General features: G+C 42.7%; 1 protein-coding gene across 1 annotated transcript in view; it reads left to right on the forward strand.

The window, feature by feature from the left end:
- Positions 1 to 804: 804 nt before the first annotated feature.
- LOC146672837 (NACHT, LRR and PYD domains-containing protein 3-like) overlaps positions 805 to 22055 on the forward strand; it is a 64589-nt gene continuing 43338 nt past the window's right edge. Inside the window, exons 1-4 of the mRNA XM_085388841.1 lie at positions 805 to 839; positions 11201 to 11326; positions 11411 to 11512; positions 11611 to 11721. Coding sequence (XP_085244967.1) covers positions 11238 to 11326; positions 11411 to 11512; positions 11611 to 11721 — 302 coding nt within the window. The 5' untranslated portion in view covers positions 805 to 839; positions 11201 to 11237. The remainder of the gene's footprint in view (positions 840 to 11200; positions 11327 to 11410; positions 11513 to 11610; positions 11722 to 22055) is intronic.

Raw genomic sequence — 22055 nt, forward strand, 5'->3', positions numbered from 1 at the left:
TTTCAGAATGTATATTGGATGGGTGTGTGTTTACCTTGAAAGGATCCTGGATCATCCACATGTGTCTTGTGTAGACGTCCAGGCATTTCTCTGGTCTTTTCTTCTGTAAAAGGACTAAACTGTTGGTGTGTCCTCTCCTGATGTTCCTGCTCTCTCTGATGGATCTGATTGGCTGTTTCATTCAAAGCTGCTTTCACAGGAGGTCAGAGCATCGCACAAACAGCTTTAACGGCACAATAAAACACTTTAAATCATCTCCACACCTCTTTCTGAGCTGCATTTATATAAAGAAGTGCCCTACATCTGTCTGTGAAACAGCTGTGATAGAAATGTCTGATTACCTCGGGTCTGTTGAAAAGGTGGGAGGAGAAAACAGCTGAAGTATTAAAAACTGCCTAAAAATATATCAACTGAACTGAATTTGGTCCTTTTAAAATCCTCTAAATGTTTCTGTCAGGCTGTGAAAACTTTATTTATACTCCATGAGAATCCTGTACAAATGATAAACAGCTTAATAATTTTGTTGATAATTATCGCTGATTAAAAAGTTCTTTTAATATTTTAATAATCCCTGAATCTGCTCAGAGAGAAACAAAAACACAGTGAAAAGAGACCAAGTTACTGATGGTTTCTGACAAAGTCACACAGTCACAAACATCAGCGTGACACTAAACTCTTCCAAAAACAAAGTGGTCTTATTGTGAAAATCTGCCTCCCCCCTCCCACCTGTGCTGAGTTTCAGGTGGAGTCCCGCCTCCTTCCAGGAAGCAGCTCACCTGTGTGTCCCTGTTTAGTGTCCAGGTTTGGAGTGGAGCTTGTTGTTGGTGTGTGAAGAAACTGTAAGTTTGCTTTGTTTCCTCCTTTAACAGTTTGTCTTTAGGAACTTTACTGTTTGTTCAGCTCATGTTTGAGTTCTTCACACAACAAACTGTGTGTGTTTGTATTTCCGGTCTCTCCATTAAAGTCAGTGTGTAATGTTTTCCTGGCTAACATCAGCTGTGAGCAGCTTAGTTCCAGCACAAATCTGCCGCTCCATAGTTCACGGTAACGGACTCACAGCTGGACCAACGAGGCCGAGTGTGTCCGCCACTCTGAGCTACGTTCGTGTTTGTGTACTTATAGGCTGTGTCCCAAATCACGGTCTGCACGCTTGAAGTATGCATTTTAAGTGTGATTACGTCACCGCAACATGACGACGGCTGTCTAGTGATGGGTCGGTCACGAACGAAATGGCTCTTACAGCCGGATCTTTGACGTGAACGACGGGAGCCGTTTTTTTTGTTTTTTTTCTTCTCTCAGCCTCTCTCTCGCACTTTTTTTCGCTTCACTCCGCACGCAGCCTTGTGCTTTACGCTGGGCAGAGGGGGAGGGGCGGTATTTACAAGCACAGGAACAGATCAGGAGGGAAAGAGAGAGAAAGAGAGCCAGGGACAACAACTTCACATTAGAAAGGTATAGTAATCATCCACAACTATTTTCGGTTGCAGATGATAAAGGATTCAGAAAGTTTATTCATGCAGGTCCATATGACAGAGAATATGCATGTTCTTTTTGTTTTCATATTATAATTTATATTTAATTGTGTTGTGGTTTGCAGTGTTTTGTGTTGTTTCACTTTAAATTTATAAAAGGAAAAAGCTGAAAATTTAAATAGTTAAAAGTTGAAATGTGAATAGTTGATTTTTCAATCAATCAATCAATCAATCTTTATTTATAAAGCACTTTTCATACAAAAAAAAATGTAGCACAAAGTGCTTTACATAGTTAAAAGCAGCCCACCCCACCCTCCAACTCACTCCCCACACTCTCAATACACATATATCCCCCCCCCCCCCACCCTCACACACACACACACGCGCACACTTAAAGAGTAAAAATTGGGCTGGGCTCGCATGAGCCAGGTGAGGAAACACTATAACAGGGAGCCGTCTGCACCGGGAGCCGGTCACAGACCGCAGCCTCCAGGCTGGGCACACAGCAGGAGGGAGGCAAAGGAGCCCCCCAGCCAGGCTGAGAGGACCCCCAGAGACCCAGCAGCCACGGTCAATCACAGCCCCGGTGCAGAGAGCGCCCTCCGAGGAAACACTGGAGATATGACACAATACGATATATACAGGGTAAAATGATAAAATAAATAAGAACAGGATACAATATAAATATAAATAGAGTAAGAAGATTAAAAAATGAATAAGAATAAAATCAAAAAATATTAGGTAAAGCCTAAATTAATAATAGAATAACAGGATAGAATAAATAAGCATAAAATAAATAAACGCTAAGTAAAAGCTAAATTAAAAAGGTGGGTCTTGAGCCTGTTCTTAAAAACATGTACGTTCTCTGCGGCCCTGAGCTCCTCCGGCAGGCTGTTCCACAGACGAGGACCATACCACTGAAAAGCTGCCTCTCCGTGAGTATGTGTCCTGACTTTAGGGACAATCAAAAGGCCAGTACCAGAGGACCTCAGGGTCCGCGAGGGTTCGTATGGTAAAAGCAGATCTGAGAGATAAGAAGGCCCAAGACCATTAAGACATTTAAAAACCAATAAAAGAACTTTAAAATCGATCCTGAAACACACGGGGAGCCAGTGCAGCGATTCTAAAACCGGTGTAATGTGGGCCCGCCCTCTGGTCTTCGTCAGCACACGAGCTGCCGAGTTTTGCAAAAGTTGTAAAGTTGAAATATTCTTCTTAGGAAGACCAGAGAGCAGGGCATTACAGTAATCAATGCGACTGGTAATGAAAGCATGCATCAGCATCTCCGTGTTGGCCCGAGAGAGAATAGGGCGGACTCTGGCTATATTTTTTAGATGATAAAATCCAATTTTGGTTACATGTTTAACATGTGGGATAAAACCAAGCTCAGAGTCAAAAATAACACCCAGGTTTTTCACTTGTAGCGAAGGACATAGTGAAAATGCCTCTAATTTAGACAAGAGTTTCTCTCTCTGAGCCTCAGGACCGACGATTAAAACTTCAGTCTTGTCCTGGTTAAGCTGTAAAAAGTTTTCTGCCATCCAAGATTGTATATCTAAGATACAGTTAAAAAGGGCATCCATTGGTCTGGTGTCATCAGGAGACACGGAGATGTACAGCTGCGTGTCATCAGCGTAACTGTGGAAGTTCACTCCATGCCTCCTGATGACACTGCCGAGAGGGAGCATATACAAATTAACTCATTCACTGCCAGCCATTTTCAAATCAGGTAACTCCCCACTGCCAGGGTTTTTGAGCATTTTTACTCATTTTTGAAGAGCTTTTTTTGAAGAGTTTTTCAATTGATGTCTATAGACGTCAATGGCAGTGAATGAGTTAAAAAGTACAGGGCCTAGAACCGACCCTTGAGGCACACCACATGTCACTTTATGGATCTTAGAGGAGCATGTATCCATACTCACCATAAAAGATCTGTCAGAGAGATAGGAAGTGAACCAGTTGTGTACAGCACCAGAGAGGCCCACCATGTGTTTCAGTCTGTTTAAAAGAATAGCGTGGTCTACTGTATCAAAGGCTGCGCTTAGATCCAGTAGCACCAGGACTGAGAGCTTTTGGGAGTCCCAGTTACATCTAAGATCATTTAAAACCTTTAGGAGAGCCGTCTCTGTGCTGTGGTTCACCCTAAAACCAGACTGGAATATCTCCAGGATCTGTCTATCATTGAGAAAATCAGTAATCTGAGTAAAAACAAGTTTTTCTAAGACTTTACTTAAAAATGGTAAGTTGGATACAGGTCTGTAGTTATTAAAATCATTACAATCCAAATTGCTCTTCTTCAGAAGGGGCCTCACCACCGCCGTTTTAAAGGCAGCAGGGAAGACACCCAACTGAAGAGAGCAATTCATCATGTATAAAAGCTCAGCCTCAAAAAATCCATAAAGTGTTTTAAAGAGTGAAGAAGGGATTGGATCTAAAAGACATGTGGTGGGTCTCACTGTGGAGAAAACTTTCCAAAGGTTCTCAGCATTAACCAGAACAAAGCTGTCTAGTGTCTCCTCAGGTACAATCGAGCCCTCAGATGTGTTTAAAATCATATCGCGATTAGATAAAATATCAGATCTGATGGCGCTGATTTTTCCCCTGAAGTGGTCTGCAAACTGCTCACAGAGCGAGTCTGTGGGGGTTCTTTTGGAGCTTTTAAAATCAGGGTTAAATAAATGATCTATGGTGGAAAAGAGGACCTTGGGATTATTTTTGTTAATACTGATTATTTTGGCGAAGTATGAATTTCTTGACTTCCTTAATGTATTATTGTACATTTTAAGTTGCTCGCAAAATATTTGACGGTTGATAGTGTTTTTATTTTTCCTCCATCTCCTTTCTGCTGCCCTGCAATTTCTTTTGAGTTTTTTGACTTCTTCGTTTCTCCAGGGTGATGCATGTTTTACGTTAATCTTTTTGGTGGTGAGTGGAGCAACGGAGTCAAGGCTTTTCTTCAGTTTGCTGTTGAAATAATTAAAAATCAAATCGCAGGGTGCAGGTAAAATCACAGGGGGGCATTCGTCTAAAACCCTGGTAAAATTTGCAGCAACTTCAGAGGTTAGATAGCGCCTCCTCACAGTTCGCACCGAGGTCTCCCGCTGAATAAAACCGATGATGTTAAAAAACACACAGTAGTGGTCAGAGACAGCCAAGTCAACAACAGAGGACACGCTGATGGACAGCCCATGGGTGATGACCAGGTCCAGAGTGTGTCCTCTGTTGTGAGTCGGCTGCGTGACGTGCTGGTAAAATCCAAACAGTGAAGAATGTTTAAGAATTCTTTTGCTGCAGGGTCAGAAGGATTATCTATGTGCAGGTTAAAATCACCGGTTAAAATTATCATATTATAGTTTGAATGTATGTTTGTTAAAAATTCTGAGAATTCCTTGATAAAAGCAGCGCTGTCTTTAGGTGGTCTATAAATTGTGACAGATAAAACTGGAGGGCTGCTGAAAACAATAGCATGGAATTCAAAAGTGGTAAAATGATCAAATAAAATTTGTTTGGAGGTGAGTGTGTTGTTGGCTAAAGATGCAGTCCCACCACCTCTCTTACCACTTCTAATAGAAAAAGAGAAATTAAAATTTGGTGTGGAGGCCTCAGTGAGAACAACTGGTGCATCCGAGCCCAGCCATGTTTCAGTTAAAAATAAACAGTCAAGTTTATTATTTAAGATTAAATCATTAATAATAAAAGACTTGTTCGACAGAGAACGGACATTTAAAAGTGCCATACTGATTGAGACTGGTGGATTTTTGACAATAGAGTTGAATGGATGTTGATATTTTTGAAGAGGCCGGAGGTTATTAATGTTTTTGGAGTTACTGGATTTATGATAATTCTGTTGCTCTCTGTTTGTGATTATGACGGGTATTGTGTTGACTGTGGGAGAGAGAGGTCCTAGTCCAGAGTTTTGTGTATTACTGTTAAAAGTGGAACAAATATAGGAGCTGGGACCAGGGGAACATCAGTCAGTGGCAGACAGATCAGCAGGTAATGTCAGTTTGGGGTAGTGACAGGGCGATGTGCGGGAGTGCTGTACGCCAAATGCCAAATTGGCGGACAGCAAACGGCGTCCCCAGGCGTTGAGGTGGAGCCCGTCTGCCCCAAAAAGATGCCTCCTCTCCCAGAAGGCATCAAAGTTGTTAATAAAACCCAAGCCGTGGGAGACACAGGCGGAGGAAAGCCAAGTGTTAAGGCTGAGCAGCCGGCTGAAACGGCCTATCCCTCTGCCACAGGTGGGGGTGGGCCCAGAGATAAAAGCACTCACCTGCAACTGACCAAGGAGGCTGAAGAGTTGGAGGAAGTCCAACTTCAGCAGCTCAGATTGCTGTTTGGGGATGTCATTGGTGCCGATGTGGATGATGAGCCGGTTAACCTGTGGGTGGGATGCCAGAATGTTGGGAATTCTGTCCACTATGTCAACAACAGTGGCTCCCGGGAACGACAGCGTGAGCGCCCCCCTCATCCGCACGTTCCTGACGATGGAATCCCCGAGGACCAGCGTGGAGAGAGGAGGTGCCACCGGGGGCTGCTGGCCATCTGAGACGCCCGCGCCGCGACACCGGGGGTGTTCAGATGGAGATGCGCCAGCCGGACTGCGTGAGTGACTCCCAGGTAGCCGCGCCGTGGGTCCTCTTCTCCGAGGAGCCGGGGTAAAGCACAGCTCTCCGCGGTGAGTTTGCACCACAGCGTCGGGTTGCCCGCCGCGGCTCCGGGGGCGTAGTGGTGGAGATGGGCCAGACCTCAGCGACACAGCGGGATGGCGAGGGCTAGCGGTCAGAGGAGGAAAGTCCACAGGATCCAGGAGATTGAATTTATTCTCCAATACTACCGCACCGGAGGGGTGAGGGTGCGAGAGACGGATCCTCCTGCCCCCTCTGCAGCCACCACGCGTCTCAACCATGGTCCATGGCGCTGGTTGGAGTGGAGTGGAGCTGACCAGAGCCTTGGGTCTGGCCCCTAGCTGAAACCAGGAGTTCTCGTCCTTGGCTGAAGCACCAGCGACGCAAGTTGAGAGCCTGTGTTGACTGTTGGCGGGATCTTGGGACACAGCAGCTGGATGGTGCACTGTGTCGGCTAGCTCAGCGCTAGTAGCGGTGGTTTGAGCTTTGCCAAGGAGGATCGTGTCAAGTTCGCATTCAGCCCCCTGGATTTGGTATAGCGTGGATATCCTTTGTTCCAGCTCGATCACTTTTTGGCTCAGGTTGATGCAGCTTTCACAGCTGGAGGTTGAGGTAAGTGGTGCCATTCCGGAATCTCGTACCGGCGACAGCGTCAAAAACAGAAACTGCCACTTTAGCTTACGTTAGCTAAAAAGTCAGTCGTGACGCAGCAAGAAAAGAGTTTCAGATCAGTATCCAGCAAAGGCAAAACCAAGCTTCCAAAACTCAACAGCTTTGACTCTTCTTGACTGTGTAGACCAACTTTAAGCCAATCGCACAAGTCAACATCAAGTGTGGGATTTACCAAGGAGATGCTCTGTCCCCACTGCTGTTCTTCATAGGCTTGAACCCACTCATTGTGAAATTCTTTGAAAGTAATCTCTTGCCTTCTCACTCATTTGTTGTTTCAGCACTAGAATTGACACACCACATTATTGCCAAGCTTCAAATAGAGAGACTAGCTATCACTTCTCAAAAAGTAAAGCCGAGTCACTTAAACTGCTTTTAACCTCTCAAAGTTCACAATGCAACAAAGGAAAATCGAAACCATATTCTCTCAGGTCAAGGCCGAAGCAGTGTCACTGCGTGTGACTACCACCTGCCCTCCAGCAAAGCCCTGGGATTTGTTTCAATCGGCGTGCAAGAGCCTTCTCTTTCCACAAGATCTGCTATTGACCTATTGAGCAAATGGCACTAGGTTACCAGTTCAACGGCATCCTTTCCCTTCCTTCTCGTCTCAACTGTGTATTATATGATTTATTTATTACATTTTATGTGGAGTGAATAAATAAGGGTTAGGGTTAACCCAAAGACTTGATAGTTTTATTGAAAAATATCAACTAATAAATGAAAATCAATTTGGATTTCGTAAAAATAGATCAACGGCATTAGCATTGTTGACTTTCAATGACGATATTTCATCTGCAACCCATAATAATAAATACACAGTTGGGGTATTTGTTGATTTAAAAAAAGCTTTTGATACATTACAACATTCTATTTTGATTTCTAAATTGTATAATTATGGTGTGAGAGGAGTGGCATTGAATTGGTTAAGGAGTTATTTAGAAAATAGGTTGCAATATGTACATTATCTCGGCAATACCTCTGAAAGATTGAAGATTGTATGTGGCGTTCCTCAAGGTTCAATTTTGGGACCTAAACTTTTTAATTTATATATTAATGATATCTGTGACGTATCAAAAAGGTTAACTTCTATTTTATTTGCAGATGACACAAATTTTTATTGCTCTGGAGAGAATTTGAAAGATTTGGTTGAAATTATGACTTCTGAGATGTTAAGATTAAAAAAATGGTTTGATGTAAATAAATTATCTTTGAATCTGACAAAAACGAAATTCATGATATTTGGCGCCAAAAACCAGACACCGACAAATTTAACGTGAAAATATGTGTAACTCAGCGAACAGATTAATTTGGAAAGCCCAATATGCACATTTGGTATTTATAATACAACAGGATGTGCTTACCTTTTTATATTTGGACCGGTCCTCTGTTCGCCTCGCCTCACGATCTCACCAAAGGCCAAATCTGCCCCTCCTCAGCACACCAAAGATCCGGGTCACCAGGCACCAAGTTGTTGAAAACTCCCAATTCTTTTAATCTTTGGGCTGAAGGAAGGACAATACTCGGTGTATAAATGCTCAATCAACAATCATTTATTTCCATACAATTCAACACTGAAGAGCATAAGAACGTCCGGACGGGAGAGATGCTTGCAGAGGGTTTCAGCACGTCTCGAAATGGTGACGTGTTACTCAGCTTCTTATAGCCTTTAGTGGCCCCCACCTAGTCGTAAAAGCCTAAACATTCACATTCTTTCTCTCACACGGCGCCTAAGTTATGACCTCGGCTCCCTGTTTCTCTGCTCTCTGTAAAGGTGGGGGTATGGAATGTGGTCTATCTCCCCTGTCCTAGACACAGAGTCTCCTGCATACAACCTTTCTTTTTATGATTCAGCAGTAAAGCATGTCAAGAAAACAGTGTAAGACATTCACAGCCGATCAAGGATACAGAGTGATGCACACTTATCTAATGAACTACAAAATGAATATGTTCGTTTAACCCAAAAGTATAATGAGAACTAAACTATATACGCAGCACACCATCTAAACTAAAGGATATTATATGACCTACAGCAGTTAACATAATTCAACTACTTTAACTACAGGTATAAGATAACATATGATAACAGAATAATCTCACACTATGAAGCTTTGAGTATTTTGGATTAGTAATACTACTGTATTTTTTGCATCATATTGGGTTGTGTTTGTAGACTTTCTGCCCAGTTTGACCCGTTTAGCAGAAGTCAGCCTGTTTAAGGCTCTGATATCTATTCTGTATGACTTAAAGCAGTTATGACATGGTCTGATTTTCTCACCCAATAAAGGAAAATTTAATATATCAGTCTACTCTTCATTTTATCAGAAACAGTTATCACAGCTCATAGATTTTCTTTTTACACATATATGTAAGCATTAGGGCTGCCACGATTTGTCGACTAGTCACGATTACGTCGACTATCAAAATCGTCGACGACTGATTTAATAGTCGACGCGTCGTTTGAAGCTTTGTAAGATCCCAAAAGACGCAGGAATAAGTAGCAGGATTTAAGAGTGTAATAACGGACTGAAACAGAAGATGGCAGCACTGCATGTACAAGGATGCCAGCTGCCGTTAAACCCCGAAGAAGAAGAAGAAGAAGCAGCTGTGTCCCAGAATTCATAGCGCGGCCCAGCTTAGTTTCCAACAATGGCGGTAGCTAGTTAGTTTTAATATTACTCTTATTATTCTTTCTGGGTCACAAAATAAACGTTTAACATATTTTCAGGCGAGAATGTAGCTGTGTAAACCTCAAATATCGGCTCAGTTTATCAGGACACCACACATTTTCAAAAGCGCTCCGACGTTTTCAGAGACGTCTGTTACCCACTAGCTCGATAGCTAGCCGGGGGCTAGGTCACTAGCGCTGTGAGAACACCGGACTCCCGGAAAATTGTTTTCAAACCCACCGCTGTCTTTCGCTACTCAGGTTAAATATATACGAGTCACTTAGATAAATTAAAAATGTTGTTGTTTGGCTTTTTTTTTTTTGTATTTTATTTGTTCCTGAGTAAATCGGTTTGTCTGAGATTAAAGTTATAGTTTTTACACAGCTGAATAAACGTCAAGCAGACAGCTGATTATCAGAAGTGTGAGATGCTGGAGAATTTACTCCGGTGTCCTGTTATATTTTAGATAGCAAGGAGTTTATTAAACTTCACCGAAACAATCTGCAAATGTCATTAAACTTTAATAAACTATCATCTTGTCTTTATTTTTAGTTAGCACCTTAAAAGCTTAAAGCTGTAAGCTAATGATAGTTATATAAGAGCAGATGCTGCTGGTGCAATAAGCTGTAGTTTTACGTCCAGTGGATGATGATCTGATTAGTCGACTAATCGCATAAATAATCTGTGACTAGTCGACTATCAAAATAATCGTTTGTGGCAGCCCTAGTAAGCATTGAGCCAAATTTAGTAATGCCAACATATTAAAAGAACAATATTTGTCTCTTATATATAATACATCTATATATACACTGTCAAAGGTACTTGTCTTTGAGTGAAGATTTAAGGTGATAGGAAATATAAATAACTGCAACTTTAATCTTTGACACAGAGTTCAAGCTGACTGCTGTAATATATAATATTCTGACAATAACTATAATATTGGCCATATTATATTTACATTACCAAAGTGAGATCACTTTAGTCTCATGAACAACGTTAGCTAATTGTTATTTACTAATTAATCTTAAAATGAGTGTTCAGTACAAAAGTGAAGCCCAACAATCATGTTTTACAATCCCGTGGTCTCAGCCTCAGATACTCAACTAATCAAAGTGATGTCATAAAAAATGAATGAACAAAAAAACATTTTTTTCTCCTTCATTTCTGTCAAACAAAGCTGTATGAAACATTTCTCGCGGTTAGTATCATGGTTGCTAGGCAACCTGAGCAGCGCAACGAAGGCTAGACCGTCCCATTTCAAAAACCTCTCACTTCCGCACTTCTCGTACTTCCTAGTACGCGCCGTATGTAGTACGCAAACTGCGCATACTCCGAAGCATGCCGTCGCTGGATTGGGATACAGCCAGCGTTTGTACTTTGTGAGTTCACTCAGGGTCCAAGGAGGACACAGCGTAAGCGATCACACCACAGCTCAGCTGCAGTGTTTTTATCGTCTTTACCTCCTTTACTGTCACTGTGATTAATATTTACACACGAGACACCTGCCGGAGCTCTGAGGCTATGCTAGCCAGACATCACACTAATGCTAAGCTAAGGCTAAGCTAACGCTAAGAGCTCATAGGTAAAAAAGTAAAGAAAAACAGCTGATGGCAGCTTCCTCTGCCTCACTGCTGTCTGACTGCATTCAGCTGACACTGAGATGAAGCAGGAAAGAAGCAGCTGATATTTGGACAGCACACATGATGGAAAAGAGGATTTCAGTTGATGTGCACATGAATGATTTGTGTTTCCTCTGCAGGTGAAGGTAGAAAGTGTGTGTGAGCTGATGTGAATTGAGCAGCATGGATCAGTGTGAGGACAGAGAGGAGGGAGTCCTTCCCTCTAAAACCACTCTGTGTGAGGAACATGAGAGCCAGACCAAAGCTCAGAGGTGAGATGACCATCTCTAACTGTCCATGACTCTTCTCCATGTCACAGCTCAGCACTCACATCACTGCTCCATCATTATTCACAGGAACCCACCTGGACCACCACCCAGCTCTGTGTCCTGTAAGAGTGACAAGTCTAAACTTGAACCTGTTTCTTTTAAAGTCCAGCCTGTGTTTTCTGCAGAGAGGTGAGCTGTTAGTAACATGAACTCTTTGATTTAACTGCTTGATGTTGTTGGACATAAACTGTAGTGCAAACACTTCACTGCTCCATCATTATTCACAGGAACCAACGGGGAACTAAACGTAAACATGAACCTGAACCCAGCTCTCTGTCCTTAAAGAGTGACTGGTCTGCAGATCGACCCATTAACTTTAAAGTCTCTGCTGCAGAGAGGTGAGCTGTTGGTAACATGAATTGATGTCAGTTTGGCGTCTGATTTAAATGATTTTGATGTTTCTAAAATGCCTCTCTTTAGGAGAGCCGTGTCTCAAAGGAAACACAGGCATAGTTGTTACTGTTATTTTGTGTGGTTTTAAGACACATTTGGACAGAATTGGTTGTTTTTAGCTATTCATTTTAACCAGAATTGGAAATTTAGGCTACGTTCACACCAAAAAATTGGATTTGATGCGCCTTTGCCTGCAGTGTGAACGTAGCCTTAGACATGAGACATTTGGATCCAAAACTATCATAGAAACAGCTGCTAGCAGTGGTTAATTTGACTTTAGTCTAGTGGCTAAGCTAACAGAAACAAATGTGCCAGCTGTGCTCTGTGAGGATGATACGCTGTTCTAAAAAGCAAACAAAGGTTTGCAGAGCTTAAAGAGGACATCGCTCTGATCAGTGGAAGAAAAAAGCTTCATAGACGTGATGCACACACAGTCTAAAACATTGGCGCGCTCAGCGCAGCCCTCCAGGACACAGCTCTGTGGCTCCGCCCACCTGTCTTCACCCCCTTCCTGCTGTGTGGGTTCCTTCTACACTGTAAAATCTAATTAGTTCCCAGAAATTAAAAAAACAAAACAAGAATTATATATATCTCTCCCTGCTCGCCCCTGCGTGCAGTCAATCCTTCAAGCTCGGGTCCTCTACCAGAGGCCTGGGAGCTTGAGGGTCCTACACAGTATCTTAGCTGTTCCTAGGACTGCGCTCTTCTGGACACACATCTCCGATGTTGTTTCCAGAATCTGCTGGAGCCATTCGCCCTAACTTGGGAGTCACCGCACCTAGTGCTCCGATTACCACGGGGACCACTGTTACCTTCACCCTCCACATCCTCTCGAGCTCTTCTCTGAGCCCTTGATATTTCTCCAGCTTCTCGTGTTCCTTCTTCCTGATGTTGCTGTCATTGGGAACCTCTACATCGATCACTACAGCCGTCTTCTTCTGTTTGTCTACCACCACTATGTCTGGTTGGTTAGCCACCACCATTTTGTCCATCTGTATCTGGAAGTCCCACAGGATCTTAGTTCGGTCATTCTCTACCACCCTTGGGGGCATCTCCCAATTTGACTTTGGGACTTCCAGGTTATACTCGGCACAGATGTTCCTGTACACTATGCCGGCCACTTGGTTATGGCATTCCTTGCCTGATAGCATCTTGCGCCCTGTTGTTATGTGCTGGATTGTCTCAGGGGCATCTTTATACACCAGGGGTCTTGCCTGGTGTGACAGACCCTAGCCCAGGGGTTAGCAACCTTTAACACCCAAAGAGCCATTTGGACGCAGTTTCCATGGAAAAGAAAACACTGGGAGCCGCAAATACATTTTGACATCTAAAATGAAAATAACACTGAATACATTTTTTTTTTACCTTAATGCTTTGTATAAACAACGTGTGTTGCTCATGAAATCCATGAAGTGCTACAAAGAAAATAAAATTTTATTTATGTAATGAACACATTTTGAACTTTATTATAACATAAAATTAAAATTATAACAAAAAAGAAAGACACCCAGTTAAAAAGTCTCTTTTAAATGAATTAAAAAGAGTTGGACGCACCTGAGCGTCATCCACAATCCTGCCTCGCTGCCTTAGTCTCTGCTGTTTTGTTGGTATGTGTCGGGCTGTGTGCTAGAAAGCTAAAGCCAGCTGCATGTGTGCAGCAACCGTGTGTGAAAAGTGGTCAATGAAGAGATGCTGAAATGTTCATGGAAACATCGTCGGGTCTGCCGTGATATGTTTACAATGGTACTTCAGCTCCTGAACCTCGGCGCACAGCGTCTGCAAATTGGGGCTGTACGAAGTCACTTCATCATCTTACGCAGGACGCAGTAAGCTTTCGTCTGTGAGGTGTGAGCGGTTTTTCTGTTTATAGTTCATGGTGGGGAATAGCTGCTCACCATATATATGTGCATCCGAAGATCGACAATGCACAAATTAGGCATACTGGTAGGCCGCTCTCGTCAGAAGTAAATGCAAATATATCTACCCAGGCGTCATTAAATGTTCTATTTTCTCCAGATATTTTTCTTACATTTGTCTATACTTGGCCTACCTGGGGTTGAAAGTCTCGATAAATGTCTCGATAAATGCATGGCGTTTTAGCGGGTATACCTGCTTCCACAAGTGTGACACTTATTTTAAGCGACAAAAAATAATAAAATATAATTTTCTTTTTTTAATTTCAAGATCTCGATAATGTTCCAATTTAGAACTACAAGATAAAAAAGAACTAACACAAATAAAATACACTTCAGCTAGATACTTATAATTTATTTTCCCAAACCACGCAGAGCTGCAGTATAAAGTCTAAAGAGCTTGTTCCTGTGCTGCCATGATTAGTGCCTCCGTGCTATCTTTCAGTCCAGCTTTGTCCAGCCACTGGTAGGATTTCTGGATATCAGCCACCTCCGCTATCTGCCGGTGGTACATACCGTGCAGGGCCCTGTCCTTCCATGATGGCTTCTCGCCTTCCTCCTCTTTCTTGGGTTTCTGCTGCCTGAGGTATTCACTGAGCACGCTGTCAGTTGAGGCCATCTTCGTGATGTATCCGTGGATGTTTCTTGTCTCATCCTGGACTGTGGTACTGACACTCACCAGTCCCCAGCCTCCTTCCTTCCGCTTAGGGTACAGCCTCAGGGTGCTGGACTTGGGGTGAAACCAAGAGAGCACGGACTCTCAATGCAAATCTTCTGAATCCAGTTGTGTCACCTGTACAGATGCAGGGTGGAACAGACTGTACCTCAGAGAGATCAGGATGATCTCTCACGAGAAAAACTGGAGGTCGTGGTACTGGCCATTCTTCAGCTGCATCCTGTGTAGATGATATGTTCTGCTGCTCTTGTCTCAGGGAGAAAGGCTGGGTAGTTAGGGATGTGAAGACCCAAGTGTCATCAGCTCAATGTAGCTCCCTGGTTGCTGGGCAGAATGTAGGCGAGTGGATTCTAACGTGGCGACATTATGATCCATCTGCCTCCTCATATGTCTTACCATTAGCTGAAGTTGCCTGCTGTCCTCCTGCAGTTGCTGCACAATGTTTATGAACTCATGTGGAATGCTGGATGACATTAGTGTCTGTCCTGCAGCTCCAACAGAACCAGGAGTCTAGATGAGGGATGTCATCTTGGTGTGTCCCGCTCTAGTCTGCTGCTTCTCAAATTTAGCAGGGAATGGCAGCGTGTAGCCTTCATACTGAGCCATCCATCCTGGCAGTCACACAGCCCTCTGTGGACGTGCACCTGCTCTCTGGGGTCATAATCCATCTTCACTCTGTAATCACCTCTCTCTGGCTTGAAAGACCAATTTCTTGTGATGATTTCTGGTATAAGGTTCAGTTTTCTATGGTGGTGATCGCAGGGTGTGCACGCCAATATGACGCTCCAGCAAATGAGAAGGCCAGTTGATAATCTTCCAGCTCTTTAATGGCAGATTTAGTGCAACATTTACTGTGTGTGTGTGGTTCTACAAAACAGAACACAAATTGCAATCCAATGTAGACACCAATAATCACATTAGAAGGCTACATAAAGTATTACAGCCACATACTTGTCTTGTAGGCCTTAGTAATAGGCTGGCAGTCTTTACTTACAGCCTTATCTATATTTGGTAATAAATAATAATGGATTGGATTTATATAGCGCTTTTCAAGGCACCCAAAGCGCTTTACAATGCCACTATTCATTCACTCTCACATTCACACACTGGTGGAGGCAGCTACGGTTGTAGCCACAGCTGCCCTGGGGCAGACTGACAGAAGCGAGGCTGCCATATCGCGCCATCGGCCCCTCTGGCCAACACCAGCAGGCGGTAGGGTAAAGTGTCTCGCCCAAGGACACAACGACCAGGACAGAGAGCCCGGGGACCTTCCGGTTACAGATACGCTTCCCAACCCCCTGAGCCACGGTCGCCCCAGAATTAAAGAAATAAACAACTTTCTATTACTTAATTCTTGCGCCCCAATCTCTTATGATGCTAAATAAAGTAAAAGGAGGCAAATGCAAATAATGAAATCACCAACTCGAAACAAAATTAGCTTGGCCTAGCCAAACTTAGCTTTGCTTAGCGATAACTTAGCTTAACTTAGATATCCAGAGCAATAAACCTGACAGGCTATCCTTCTTAAACAAGAAATATCCTGTAACTCACCAATGTCATGGATGCACACTCTCAAAGAAACCACATAAACTGCCCCCAAGCATAACTTCAGATTCACCATGCCTCCATGAACACTATTTTCTATTCCAACAGAACATTACTCAAAAAATGTTGGCGTCCTCTAGTGGAAAGGCTAAAAACTGCATCACAGTTGTGCCTTCATAACCGTCATACTCCAACCTCCCATTTAGTCTGCTTGTTGGGCAACATAGATGATGTCACTACAGAGATGAATACAGACCACATGGTTACCAGTGCCTTATGCATTACCAAATAAACGGTCCTGATAAACTGGAAAAATAAAAATAATCTTAATTCTAACCAATCTAGAGATCGTCTGATACATCACATTAGTTTTGATACAGCCTCTGCCACCGCATTAGATCAATCCCTCTGGGCTACTTTGATCGGATTCACCACCTAGTGGGGGTGGGGCGTCGTGGTTTTGTTCCTCCTTCGCTATTGTGGTTGATTTGGGGGTATGTAGAGGCTTGGGGCGTCTGTGGTCATGACCTGGTTGGGGGCTCTGGTGGCTCTTGGGTGGTATTTTCCTGGTGGCTGTGTGCACCAGGTGGGTGTAGTTTCCTCTGCAGTGAGGTCGGGTGGGCCTCCTCAGGCTCTGTAGGGCTCTATGGTACTACTGCTGTGGGCACTGGCCCAGATGGGCCTGGGCCCCCAGGCCTTGATGGATTGAAGGGAACAGGGCTGTCTACTGGGGCCAGCTCCCCAGCTGACCCCAGAGATGGGGTACTTTTTATGCATAACAAAAATCTTACAATTGTGTAGTTAAAATGTATGCAACTTGATATTTAAAAAGGGTTTATACTAAAGTAACGTTTTCTAATGTCCTTTTTGTGTGTATTCCTGTACAATCATCTGGTACTTTGTACAAACAAAACAAAACATGTAAACAGATTGAATGAAATCAACAAAATTCTATCCTTTGGCACAAAAGAACCACTGACTAATAGGGATGGGTATCGTTTAGGTTTTATCCGATACCGGTGCCAAATTGGTACTTTTGAAATGGTGCCAGTGCTTAAACAGTGCTCGAACCGGTGCTTAAAGAATGGAGAACACAAACTTTGTCCAAAAACTTCTCATGTTTAGCTGTTTTTTGTAAAAAGAAAACAGTGTTAGCCTTTTCTGCAGCTATAGGGCATATATGGCATCACTCTTGGCTGGAAGCAGTGCTTAAACCATGGAAAAAACACAAACTTTGTTTAAAAACCTTGCATGTTTAGCTGTTTTCCACTTTTTCTTTGGTCATTTTAGCCTTTTTGGCCAGGGTGAAGGGAGTATCTGCCATCAAACAAGAAGACAGCCGCATGTAACTACGGTGTTTGCTAGTTCACTTTACGTGCATTAATGTAATAATGTGGTAAACCTACTCAACGTAAATTACAAATGAACAACATTAAGCTACTCGCCCAGAGAAGAACGGCTGCTGCTGCCATCATCAACCGTCATCATTTCTGCTGCACTGGCAGGGCTAGGGTGGGGAAACCACTCCAGGAACAAAATCCACAAGGCCCACCAGACGTCAGCCTGGGTATCTTAAAATGTGTCTTCGCTCTGGTGCCCTCTAATTCACACAACCGTCAATGTCACCATGTTCATATTTCACACACCGAAACACGCAGAAAATGCGTCTCATCCGCAGAAACACATACAGAAGCTTCCGGGCTCAACTTAGGACAGTTTCTCGCCCCAAAAGCCCGTCATAGACAAAATTAAATGTGAAATTTAATGTGGGCTGCAACTCTAGTCTCAATCCTGCTCCTCACATACAAAGTCTTAAATAATCAGGCCCCATCTTATCTTAATGACCTTGTAGTACCATATCACCCTATTAGAGCACTTCGCTCTCGCTCTGCAGGCCTACTTGTTGTTCCTACAGTATTTAAAAGTATAATGGGAGGGAGAGCCTTCAGTTTTCAGGCCCCTCTTCTGTGGAACCAGCTTCCAGTTTGGATTCGGGAGACAGAAACTATCTCTACTTTCAAGATTAGGCTTCAAACTTTCCTTTTTGCTAAAGCATATAGTTAGGGCTGGACCAGGTGACCCTGAATCCTCCCTTAGTTATGCTGCAATAGATGTAGGCTGCCGGGGGATTCCCATGATGCATTGAGTTTTTCCTTTCAGTCACCTCTCTCACTCACTATGTGTTAATAGATCTCTCTGCATTGAATCATATCTGTTATTAATCTCTGTCTCTCTTCCACAGCATGTCTTTATCCTGTCTTCCTTCTCTCACCCCAACGAATCACAGCAGATGGCCCCGCCCCTCCCTGAGCCTGGTTCTGCCGGAGGTTTCTTCCTGTTAAAAGGGAGTTTTTCCTTCCCACTGTCGCCAAAGTGCTTGCTCATAGGGGGTCATATGATTGTTGGGTTTTTCTCTGTATCTGTTATTGTACAATCTACTGTACAATATAAAGCGCCTTGAGGTGACTGTTGTTTTGATTTGGCGCTATATAAAAAAAATTGAATTGAAATTGAATTGAACGTAGAATGTTTTTAGTTTCTTGCTAGATCCAGTTCCTATGTCAAACTGGAATTCAGCCTCAACTATGATGTTTTGTTTTCTCGCACCGAAAAACAGACACTGACAGAATTTAATGTGAAAATACGTCTAACTCAGCGAACAGATCAATTTAGAATGTCCAATATGCACACATCAGTTTTTGTACAACAGGTGGTGCTCACCTTTTATTCCGTTGGACCAGTCCTCTGTTCACCTCGCCTCACGATCTCACCACAGGCCAAATTTGCCTTCCTCAGCTGACCAAAGATCCGGGTCACACGGCACCAAGTTGTTAAATCTCTCAATTCTTTGATCTTTCGGCTGAAGGAAGAACAACATTCGGTGTATAAAAATGCTCAATCAACTATCTCTTTATTCCATACAATTCTCATTATTCCATACAACACTTTGAGCATAAACGTCCAGATGGGAGATGTGGACAGGAGGTTGTCCGCCAAATCTCCAAGTGTCTGACTGTTTCTCACATTCATATAGCTTCAGCCCCCTCCAAAGTCATAAAACCTAAACATCCACATTCTTTCTCTCTCAGTGAGCTTAAGTTATGACCTTGGCTTCCTGTGCAGTATGTTCTGTTCTTTCTAATCAGACAAATAAGGCTATCATTCTCTGCAAACAGTATTCTCTTTATAAATCAGCAGTATGAAGTACCATAAAACAATGTAATTCATTCACAATAAATCAGCACTCTAATGTAATACAAATCAGTCTAATGAATCTAATAGTTATCACCTTCTTCTAAGTCAGGAGAATAATGCAACCTAAAACTACATAATGATTTCACAATCTTTAATTAGAGGCATCTCACAGTAGACAGGTGTTTATGTACCCAGACTCGCCAACTCAGTCATTAGATGTCTCTTTTCATGTTAAACATGAGGAGTGATATTATATGGTGTATGCAAATTTGGGTGTGATAAAATGCTTTGAGTGTGGAGATGTGGGGCACAAATAAATAGCTTGCGCAACAGACAGCAAGAGGTAGAAGCCGGCTACAACAGCGGCTGCCATGGTGGCTGCTGGATGCGGAGGCTAGTAGTACTGCCTGGCACTGCTGCCCCTGTGCCAGTGGAATTGAGAGTTTCTGTTAACGTTCCAGGTGAGAGGGAAAATGAAGAGTCTGTGGATGTTGGTGTTACCTCTGTGGCTGTGGGTGCCAGTAAGTCTGTTGATTAGTCTGCTGTGGAGAAAGTGGAGTCTCGGGCCGGTGTTGGAGGTGCAACAGTAGTCAGTGGTGACGATACCAGTGTATCAGCTGGCACTTGTAGCTCTGAGTCGGAGGGTTTGCTTCAGCCTAGTTGCAGTTCAGTTGCAAGTTTCAGTAGCTGTCATGGGGTCCCAAATGAGTCAGGAAAACTTAAATGATGATTGCGAGACTGTGGTAGAAGCTGAACAGGTTGGATCGGGCAGAAAAATAGAGGGATAATCTACGACGCAAATCTACACAAATGAAAATTTGTGTACGCTTTAGAAGAAATCAACTCTTTCTTGGACAGTAGTTATGGGAGATCAGTTTTGGTAATGGACTATTTTCTTGATGTTGACAAGTTTATTCAGTCTGTAAAGAAAATACAGAAAGTTGTTGGTCTGGATCTCCTGATTGAGAAGAAGCGATACTGTTTAAGGAAACACGTTACTAATTTAAGACTAAATAGCATTCTTTATGAATTGCGAGATGGTCAGACATCGCTGGGTGTTTCTTATTTTCCTTTTCTCCTTCACTGTTTTACTTCTATCAATAAGGAAAATCTGAAGGTGGCTTCTTTGAATATAAATGGGGGTTGGGATGCACAGAAGAGAGATGTGTGTATGTATGTTTATATATATATATATATAATGTAAAAATCACAAACTTTGTCCAAAAACCTCTCATGTTTAACTGTTTTCCACTTTTTCTTTGGTCATTTTAGCCTTTTTGGCCAGGGTGAAGGGAGTATCTGCCATCAAACAAGAAGACAGCCGCATGTAACTACGACGGTGTTTTCTAGTTCACCTTACGTGCATTAATTTAATAACGTGGTTAGCCTACTCAACGTAAATTACACACAAACAACATTAAGCCAGGTGTTTCATCAGATTCAGGGTGTTACCTCCTTTGCACAGTATCACAGTATCACCTTAAGCACTTGTTGCAGGCTGCTGAGTTTGCATCTTTTGCTGTGAAGTACAGCCAGACTTTTGACCGCTTCGCCTTGGGCATTTTTAATCTGTAGCTCTGCTCTAAGAGAACGGACGTACCTGGGCCAGCCTACTATGCTCGGAAACGTAAAAGTGTATGACATCTCAGGGAAAATGGCACCGAAATAAAGCACCGAAATGTGCGCTGCTTTTCGGTCTGGTTACTATAAAAAATAATCCAAAATAATGCCATGATGGCACCGGATACCGGTACCCATCCCTAGTCAGAATAGCAGAAGGGAGATGCCATGCAGCTAGGTTAGACATGTTCTTACTTCTATAGGGACACAAAAATCCTTTTGACATTTTGACACTAAACTGTTACATGATTTAACTTTTTGTGCAAATTTTAAATTGTTTGGGGCTTTCTGGAGAGGAAAGAAACATGAGTTTCAATCTCTAATCCCACATCAGTAACTTCTGCCAGTAATGTACTTGACATCCACTGACAACATTAACAGGGTAATTCAGAAACTGGAACAGATAATAACGCACTTGGTCAGTGTTTCCGTTGGTCAGAATAAAAAGGATTTACTCTGTCATAAAAGAATGGAGTTACATTCTCTTCTTCAGGATAGGGTTAAAGGGGCTCTAATTTGTGCCCGGTTTTCATTCTTTTTTTAACTTGGCGAAGTCAGTCGCATGGAAGATACGGAAGCTCTGCCTTCATCTGCCCAACCACCAAGTTACAAAAAATCCAGCAGAGATGAGAAGGCTTGCAATGGAGTTTTATGCAAATCTGTTTTCGAAAGCTACCTGTGATGAAGCAGTGGTAGAAGGATTTCTTCAAGGGCTGCCTCAACTCACTTCAGAGATTAGGAAACTTTAAACACAGACTCGACACTGGAGGAGCTTACATTTTCATTTCATTCATTTATTTATTTATTTCACACTTGGTACAACAGATCAAACAAACCAACCACACTTTCTATCAATAAAGCACTACAAACATGTGTGAAAAGGAGCAGGAAGAAGAAAATATTCTTATTAAACCCTGCCCCTATCTACAATCCAATTTATATTACAAGTGGGCACCAAAAATCAGGGAACAAACTAACATTAACATTTATCTCCGGTCCTAACCCAAACCAAACAACAAATTTACAATCAGAATATACCACTCCACATAGTAACAAGAAGAAAAATAAAATGAAAATAAACAAAACAAAAAATTATAATGATCTTTTTTCAGTGAACTCCAATTTCATTCACATTCTTCATATTGAGTTATCGTTTTAAGCATGTAACACTTTTTAAAACAATGTAAACTTATACAATTCTTTAAATTATAATGAAGTGAGTTCCACAGTCGTATAGGGCTTTGGAGCGTGATGTCACGGGGGTGGGCGTGGAAAGGATTTTGGCCCGATCTGCCATTTTGGGGGTCTAAGTAAGGAGCGAAAGCATAGC

This window comes from Rhamphochromis longiceps, linkage group LG3, assembly GCF_057381845.1.
Source record: "Rhamphochromis longiceps isolate RC_006_pf linkage group LG3, R_longiceps_female_GT1.1, whole genome shotgun sequence".
NCBI classification, from domain to species: Eukaryota; Metazoa; Chordata; class Actinopteri; order Cichliformes; family Cichlidae; genus Rhamphochromis; species Rhamphochromis longiceps.